Source organism: Heliangelus exortis, chromosome 2 (genome assembly GCF_036169615.1).
Source record: "Heliangelus exortis chromosome 2, bHelExo1.hap1, whole genome shotgun sequence".
In the NCBI taxonomy this organism is placed as follows: Eukaryota; Metazoa; Chordata; class Aves; order Apodiformes; family Trochilidae; genus Heliangelus; species Heliangelus exortis.
This window is the reverse complement of record NC_092423.1, coordinates 79,288,565-79,297,557: the sequence shown is the minus strand read 5'-3', so window position 1 is coordinate 79,297,557 and position 8,993 is coordinate 79,288,565. Positions and strand designations below refer to the sequence as shown.

The 8,993-nt window shown below is 40.9% G+C and overlaps 1 protein-coding gene across 2 annotated transcripts in view; it reads left to right on the top strand.

The window, feature by feature from the left end:
• The first annotated feature begins 2,593 nt into the window (after window positions 1–2,593).
• MARCHF6 (membrane associated ring-CH-type finger 6) overlaps window positions 2,594–8,993 on the top strand; it is a 44,520-nt gene continuing 38,120 nt past the window's right edge. The window contains exons 1-3 of one of the 2 annotated variants that reach the window (XM_071736678.1): window positions 2,594–2,731; window positions 7,447–7,543; window positions 8,410–8,483. In XM_071736678.1, the coding sequence (XP_071592779.1) occupies window positions 2,713–2,731; window positions 7,447–7,543; window positions 8,410–8,483 (190 nt within the window). In that variant the 5' untranslated portion in view covers window positions 2,594–2,712. Of the gene's footprint in view, window positions 2,843–7,446; window positions 7,544–8,409; window positions 8,484–8,993 lie in introns of both variants that reach the window. The other variant, XM_071736677.1, reaches the window with a different exon arrangement.

Genomic DNA, 8,993 nt, shown 5'->3' with positions numbered 1-8,993 from the left:
GAAGTACTAGAGGAGCACTGAAAAAAAAAAAAAACCAAAAACAAAGAACTGGTTAAGAAAATAAATCTGTTTTGAAATGTTCAGCTGGAGAAAAACTGAAAAGCATTAGCTTTTGCTGTTTGGATTTTTCAGTGCTCCAAACTTTCAAAATAACTCAAAGAGTGTAAGGGAAACATTTTTATAAAGTAATGATAAATTATAGAAAAGGTGGAAATCTCATAATACAAGTACTGAATAATTTCATAATTGCAATATTTATTTTGTATTATCTTACGACAACTTTTGAAAAAAAAGACAATACATTTTTCTAAGCATTTAATTGTTATGAAACCAAAATGTTTTAACAAATTGAAACAATGTTGAAAAGAATCTTGTCTTTTTTTTCCAGTCCTCCCACCCACTCCTTTTGCCATAACCTTCTGTGATTTGGGGTTCTATTAGTGTCTTTAGTTTCCACCTGCAACATTTCCTTATGTATATTATCTGTTCTGCACATAATAACTTATTTGGAGCAGAGAATTTTTTTCTAGTATGTTCGTGCAGTGCCTGTCAGAACTAATTTCTTTATCTTGATGAGAGCCAAAAGCTAATAACAATCTCCTACATTCTCCCCTGTACCAAAAATTAAAAACTACTAAGCCATGGGTATTTCTTAGCCAAAAAACACATATTACCAAATAGAAAGGAATTAATAATACATTCACCAAAAACACCAAGAGGGCTGACAGATATTTAACTTACAACAAAATATTCAATTTTTTTGCTGTTATAATGGCCTGTCTTCACCTCAAGTCTACCAGTAAGCTGTTGTGTAGCCCATACAGAATCACCAAGTACAAAATTTTGGGATTAATTTTCCCTAAACATTGAGAAGGTGTGAGAAATACATGTAGTATTTGTTAGGTAATTTAAATGGCTGAATAGATATACACAGACAGGAATGGAAGTATTCACTGGCAATGTAACCACTCATATAAAAAACTGTCATGTAATTTTAAAATGCCTACAATGAAAGAATGAAATTTGATATTTCTGTTAATACTACTATGGCATTTTGAATGTGAAGGATTCACATTCATAAGGACATTTATGACATCTATATTTGTTACAACAGAGTAACAACAATGGTGGCATGCTTGGGATATAAAGTCTGGAAATTACAAATGTACTTGGAATTTTAAATTTCTTGGTTTTCCTGTTTTGTTTTTTTCATTGTTTTTTCCTTGCTCAGACAAACTGAATATACTGGTATTTCTCACATCCTCAGGACTAAACTGGCACTTTTTTTAATATACCAAGAACCTTTGTCAAGATAAAAATGAGCTTACTTTTAAGCAATTTTTTTAAGGTGTAAGTGGGAGTTTTTTCACCTTGCCTTTCTGAGAGGGAGGACACAGAAGAGCTGAATATGGCAGCATAGCCCACGTTTTATTACAGCAGTTCACTGTAACTATACAGCTACTGGAAAGCCACCCCTACCCTTTACAGCCTCCTTAATTTTTTTTGCTACATAGGCCAGCATCATATATACGAGCAGCATGAAGAAGGTAATCTTGAAGGTATCAATGTGGTCAAACTTGAGGAAAAAAAAGAGATACAAAATTGTGACTCGGGTATGTGCAATCTCTGCACTCAAAAGTCCAGACTTGACCTGCCAGCCATGTTCTTGCTGGCATGATGGCTGGAGGCTTAATGACTGGTTGTTGGACATGAGGAGTCATATGGTAAAGTGAGCTCAGCTAGAAAAGTTAACATAGCTGCCCCGATGGAAAATAAAAATACGAACACACGCATTTCATCAGTTTAGTACCTCCCTTTACCCATAATGTACAGAACTTGTGTTTTCTTCCTTCGTAGAACTCCTGCCAACTCTCCAGATGCCATCCGACCACTTTCTGCGCACCCGGCAGAGTTCGCACATACCCTTTCCACTCAGCTATTTGGGCCAGCGAGACCTGAACACACAAATGATGAAGCTGAAAGAGACGTCTGTGTTTTACTGAAGAGTTGAGTAGCTCTGTTGGAAATCTGAGAGATGGGATTTAAGGAACAGGTCAGGGAACAACTTTCCCTCGAGGAGGCTCTCGGCTGTTTCCCGGCATTCCGAGAACACACGCAGCCTGCGCTGCGTTCCTGACCCCTGACACACTGACCCTCTGACTTCAACTAAGAATGTAATGGATCCCTTTGGTGCCAAGCAGAATTTAGGAACGGTTTTGGCCCTATTTCGCCCGACTGCCGTGCTCGTCCCGCTGCCCGGACCAGGAACGCGTCTCCCCCCTTGGCCGCCGCCTCCACTGCCGCCACCCGTCCCGTCACGCTCACCCTTTGCGGCCAGGACTCGCCCTGCACCTTGTTCCAGCCCCCAGAGGCAGTGCCAGGCGCTGCCGGAGCGAGCAACCCCACGGCGGCGACCATGTCCCTGCCAACCCGAGCCCGGGCTTCGCAACACCACACCCCGGCTCTCCCGGGCTCGGCGTAACCCGCTCCGCTCCGCACTGATCCCGCTCCGCACCGACCCCGCTCCGCTCCGCACCAGCCGCACTCCCGGCCCCGCCACGCCCGCCAGGCGGCGCCCGCGACAAGGGCGGCGCTCTACCCCTGGCGGCTCGGTGGTGCGGGGCCTCCACGGTTCCCGCACGGCTCACCCGCGCGGCTCCGCCCCCCGCGGTCACACCACTCGCTCGGCCGGCGCTGCGTCAGCCACACAAGATGGAGACCGCCGAGGAAGGTAACGCGTTCGCTCCGCGCCGCCGATCCCCGTGGCCCCTGTGGCCGGGCGGGGGCTCTGGCCGGGCTGCTTCGAGGGGTGGGGTGCCGGGGTCGTTCGCCTCTGGGCCCGGTAACCGGCTGGGTGGGACGTGGTGGGGGCCGTTTATGCCCGGAGGGGCTTCGCCTTACCGGGGCTGCAGGTGCCCGGGCCGCCCCACCGCCCGCGTCCTTTCTCTCCCGGGCCCTTCAGCCTCCGCTGGCGACGGGAGGGGAGCGGGGAGGGGTAAGGGGGTGTCCGCGGAGAGCGGATCGCGGGCTGGTGCGCACGCGGGTGCCCCTTACATAACCGCGGCGGTTGGGAGACGGGCGCTGCGCGGGGGGTGGGGGAGGGGAGGGTGGTGCTGTGGTACCGGCCCGGTCCGGCCCGGCGCGGGGCAGCGGCACGGGACCGGCCGTTACCGGCATTCGCCCTGTCCGGCTTGGGTCGGAGGGGACCCGCCGGAGGCCTCCACCCGCTACGGGTTTTTGGGGACTGGGGCTTTGCTAGAGGGGAAGCGGGGGACGGGTTAAAGGTTTTGTGAAAGGAAATTCCCGGTGCGAAAAGCAGAAGCCGGGGGTGTTTACCCGGGGGCAGCGTGAGAGGCCGTGAGGAAGGGGCTGCCCCGAGTGGTGCAGAATCCTCGCCGGGTCCAGTTTTCTCTTGGCTGGCAGACGCTGTCATACCTGGTCCTGTATTCAGCTGAATAATAACAGCAGCTTTAACTGCTGCTGCTGCCTCTTTCGCTGGATTAACTTTATTGTGTATGCTGAGAAATCTGTTGGGAAAAATGGAAATGGTAAAATTATTCAGGAGCTGACATGTTTCTCTGTCGCTGCTTCAAGAGAGTAATACGTAGTAACGTACCTCATTTAAAAAAAGAACTCGTCAAAGATCATAGTCACGTTTGTCTAATGTGTAGTTTCCATTTGGTTTACTTGAGATCAAACGCGAATATGTTTCATCAGCACTTCTGCTCTGCTCAGATAATGACAAGGAACTGCGTAGTTCAAGCTGATAATGCAAAATTTTCATAAACCAGGACTTTGTATGGTAGCGTAAACTAAACTAAATAAAGGATGAGTGGTGTGCCATATTTCTTGCAGTATTTGAGCTTTGTTTGTCATCTTAAACAATAACTACAAATACATATTGCAGTAGCAAGACAGTTCCAAGCAGTGTTTTGTTTCTTGGCATTTGTTACTTTGGCATCATTTTGAATGTAGCTTTTTATCTAGTCTTGATTTTCCAGTTTGAGAGAAATAAAAAGACACACACACAAAAAAAAAAAAAGCTGGAAAACCACAAAACACTGCGGGAAATAAGACATCACCTTTGTAGAAATGTCCCTTGGGTTGTGCTGTAGACACCTTTAGTACTCATGAAAACAAATCATTTATTAAAATACCAGTGCTTTTTAAATCTAACAACTTTTAAAACTACTCTGCAGCTGTCATGCCTCTGTAGAGCAACAGTTCTGTATACTGATGAAATTAAGAATGTGAAGCTTTGCTTTGCCTGGATTTAGCAAACTGTTAAGAAAGCAAACTCGGAACTGAGTTAAGAGGTAAACTCGCAACTGTTAAGAAGCAAACTCAGGAATGACTGGCTGAGTTCCCACCACTCCAGTAGCTGATAAATCCATCTCTGTGGATTAAGTCATAAAGCATATTTGATAATTTGTTATGGGCTGTAAACAGTGGTAGTCTTTGATCATACTTCTTTTACAGGCCTTAATTTGGGGAGCAGGGAGACGGACTGAGAAATAACAGGGGGCTGTTAATCTTAAGCATTGCCTGCTTTAACTAAACCTTCGTATTAAACTCTGCACTTGGAATTTGGACTTTTCTGCATGTGTATAAATATATATTTATACATATGTAAACTCACACAAATACATAGACATGTAGCATTAGATTTATATTGTAGTCTTATCAATGTTACCCTCAAAAGCTCTGAGTAGTAGGATGAAAGTAATCAGTCTATAGACTCACTTTCCATAAATACCACTAGAATGCTACAGCATCTTCTACAGTTTCAAACTTCAGTCCCCACTATTAGCATTCCACCACACTTGCCAGAACAGTGAAGAGACTTCCCAAGGTTAGAAGGCTGTAAACACTAGCAGCAGGAAAGCTTCGTTAGTGCCTTAAGGAAGAAGAAATCACGGGTCTTAATATTACTCCCTGCCTGAACTTCTGCTACGAAGTGTCAGATGGGCTTCCCTAACTGTTGATAGCCCAGTAGGGATAGTCTGGCCCTACTGTTTCTGATGGGTTTTAGCCTTGACTGAATTGTATTGTGGAGCTAGAAAACTTTGACTGGGTGATGAGCATTGAGAGAAGAGATGCAATTTAAGGTAGTAAAAGTCAGACCTAAGTGTGAATCTCAGAATGAATGGGAGAGTGGCATCTCTGTAGTACTGGAAAGCACCAGATACCAACTTATTCTGCTGAGAGGTACTTCTGTTCCTTTCTGGTTAAGTTTGTTAGTTGCTAAATAATATAATGTTTGCTTCCAGACAGTGATGAACATTCATTTGGAGAGATGGTAGGCAGAGAATTGTTCTCTGGGGAAACAAAAAAAAGCTAAATTATCGAAGATAATTTTTTCCAAAACACATGCATGAAGAACAGGATGCAAAGTGCCTGTACAAGTAGAAAAATACCATCTATTACACAATGGAATTCACTCTGAACATGAGGTTAATTTTCATAGCCTTTGACAAGGTAAAATCTAGATTTAGCCTTTTTTAGTAAGCTAACAAAGGAAATCCTTTTCCAAGCAAAGAATGCATTTGCTTTCAGTAAAGCAATTTATGTTTTTCCCCAATGGTTTTCAGCGAACAGTCTGCTGTGAAAGCCAACGCACCATTAATGAGTGGGTTCAGAGAGCTATGGAGGTCTTTCAGAGAACTTTCAGCTTTTAACTTGCTGTCTTTGATGCCAGAGAATATCCTTAAAGGAGTGGTTTCCCATCCTGTCTCTTGTGCTGGCTCTAGTGCTTGTCTGACCCTTTATGAGGCAGACACTGCATACAAACTTGTCAGCTTCCTGAAGTGAAGAAGTTCTGTTTGAAAGAATGCTGGAGGAGGGTGAGGACACTGCAACTCCTGGGTAGAACTTGCCTTTTGGGTGAAGAGAACTGTCCTGTGCAGCCATTTGGAAATACTCTCTGTGATAAAAGAATAATTTGTGACATGAAGTAGTGGTTCCGGTTGCTCTTGTCAGCAGAGAAACCAGGGGCTCTTGTTGTTAGCGGAGATGTATTGGTGTTCATTAGGGCTGTGACAGGAAGTATTCTGTGTCTTTCTGTAGCATCTTCAATGTGGTACTACATCATACTGCATCAGGACATGTTTTTCTGGGTTTTCCACTTGCATGGTTGAATTCAAACCTCTCTTTTAGAAATATAAAATTATCTTTTTCTTTGGAATCACTTGAATTCTTGTAGAAACTGTTTTAATTCTGCCCTAACTATCAGTGTTGTCATATTTTGACTTCTTTGTAGAAAATTGTATTTTCATGTTTGGTACCTTACATTCTTACTCTAATGTTTGGTATCTTTTTGAGCTTTTTATAGAAAAATATTAACTTTTGGAGCTTTCAACCAAGAAAAAAGGTGATTCAGAATTGAAAATTGCATTTTTTTCAGTATTGTTATATTAGTACTTTTAAGTTAGTATTTTTCTAACAAATACCTCTGATGTATATTTGTTACATTCTTTCAGGTTTGCTAAATAGTGGCTGACATAGAGAGGCTTACATTCTCTATAAAAATAGATGTTTTATGTTAGTTTCCCTAGTGGAATTGAAAGTGCAATGGTATTGAAGGACAAGTAAAGTGAAGTAACCACCCATCTGTCAATAAGCAAAGAAAGTACTTGATGTTTTAATTTTTATTTGGTTGCATGTTTAAATGCTCTGAATAACCAAATGGTATTAAAATAGACATCTGTTCTGTAGGGGAAGATGTTTATACTCTCTTCTTTTTCCACAAAGCATCTTACAGTCTTTAGTTGTAAGAAAATGTCAAAAAATAGAGAATAAATAAGGTATTGGACCATTTTAAGTGTTACTGGAATTATGAAGAAAGAAATAGAAAAGGTTCTTATTGTGAGTGGACTATAGACTGTTAAATAGGTGGCTTTATAGCTCAGGTAGCAAACTTACAAAACACCTATTTCTGTTTATGGTGGTTTTTCCTTTTTATCAAGAGCACAAAGGAACATCCGTGTTAGGTTCAAGAGTAGCAGAAGTCGTGTTTAAGTCATAGATAGACATTTGTAAACCTCTTCTCAACCTCTATTTAACTTGTTCAAAAGTCAGATGAAATTTTTCCATTTCAAAGTCTCTACTTTCAAGAAGATCACCCTTAGCAACCCGTATGCTGTTTTAATGATAATTTTTTAAGGCAAAGAGCACCTCTGCGTGTAATTTTACTTCGAGAAATCTTAAAAATATTAAGACACCTTTGGGGTTTTTTATAACATGATCAGGCAGATATTATTCTTGTTGCTTTTTCTGGTGATCTCTCAGTCATCGTGTCTTGCATCAGATGATACCTGCCTTTCATCATCTCATTTATTTTGGCTTCATTTTGCTGCAGAACAAAGTTTCTAGAATTGAATTGTATAATTTGTCTTGTAAATCTGAGTTTTTAAGCAGTAGTGTAATAAGCTTCATGTCTGTCAGCAGATATATGCAGAGTCTGTCGGTCTGAAGGAACTCCTGAGAAACCCCTCTATCATCCATGTGTGTGTACTGGCAGTATTAAATTCATTCATCAGGAATGGTAAGTTCTGTGTTTGGGGGAGATTTAATTTTTTTTTTAAATAAAAGACATTAACATGTTTCTAAAAACAATACTTTCTAAGTCTTCAGGTTAACTGTTAAGATCCAGTTTTCGGAGGAAATGTGTTAGGGATTTTGGTATTTCTTGAATGAAGGTTCAGTACAGTTCACAAAGTAGTGACTATGTTTGAAAAGAAAGTACTGATAATTGTTTGTGTTTACGACTTCAGTTCTGCACATATATCAACTTTGTGAAAACTAAGCAGAAAAATCAGTATTTTGTTTTGGGTTTTTTTCTGCCCTCTTGTAGTTGTGAATAAAAAGAAAATGCAACTTCACAGCAAGAGACAGAAGTACCCAAGTACTTTTTCGGCTGTTTTGAGGTGTATATTTGATTATAGAAATTATAAAGTAAAAACTGTAATTCTGATCTCTAGCATGCTTTCTTTTTGATGGTTTTTTTAATTGCTATTCTTTCACAAAATCAGCGACCCTAAATCTTAGGTGGGTAGGTGTCATGTCTCAAGATATTTTTAAGGTTTGGTATCACTAGTGGCTCTCCGTGTCAGGAGATATGCCTTAGGTTATTAGTCTTTTCAATAATATACTCAGAGAATGTGCTTTATCAACAATGGGAGTGATGTAATTAAAGAGTCACTGCTACACGTAGTCAGCTTAACTTTTTCACCTTTTGAAACTTAAGTCCATCTGGGCCAACAACTAAACATTCCAATTTAAGTCCTGCTTGATAGTAGCAATTATCCTGATTTATGTTTGAAAGCAGAGAACTGGGATGTTTTTTGTTAAGGAAAGGATTGGTTGGAGAGATGGGATAGCATGTTTTAATATGATCACTTTTCATTGCAGCTTAGTTCAGTGGCTTAAACACAGCAGAAAAGAATACTGTGAATTATGTAAGCACAGATTTGCTTTCACACCAAGTAAGTACATTTTATTACTCCTATTCTCTCAGAATTTTTTTCCTAAGAGCATGTATAAAATGATTACTTTTCATTCAGCAACATAGATTCAAACTTGTTTTAATTTACATGTTTTAATTTGAATTGCAGTTCTTATGCGTATTATTGCAGATTATTAATTATTTAAACAATTTGCAGTCTGGTTCTTTCATAAATTTACATGAGCCGTGAAAGAAATATTCTGTACCTTTTCTGACTGCCTCAGTCCCATTCTTTTGTTGCCCACGGTACATAAAATTACATGTTTTCAGCTTCATTGATCAATTTGAGTGTTTAGAAATCTGAATACTAAGGTGAAAGCACAGCAAAAATTTGAAAAACAATTTTCAGTTATCTTTGAACTAACCACCTGCAATGCTACCACAACTTCTGTCTGTTTGAATTCAAATGATTTTGACAGGTTGTGCAAATTATAATTATTCCACTTGCATTTAACTAAAGATAACAGTAACTACTTAGTATTACATCACC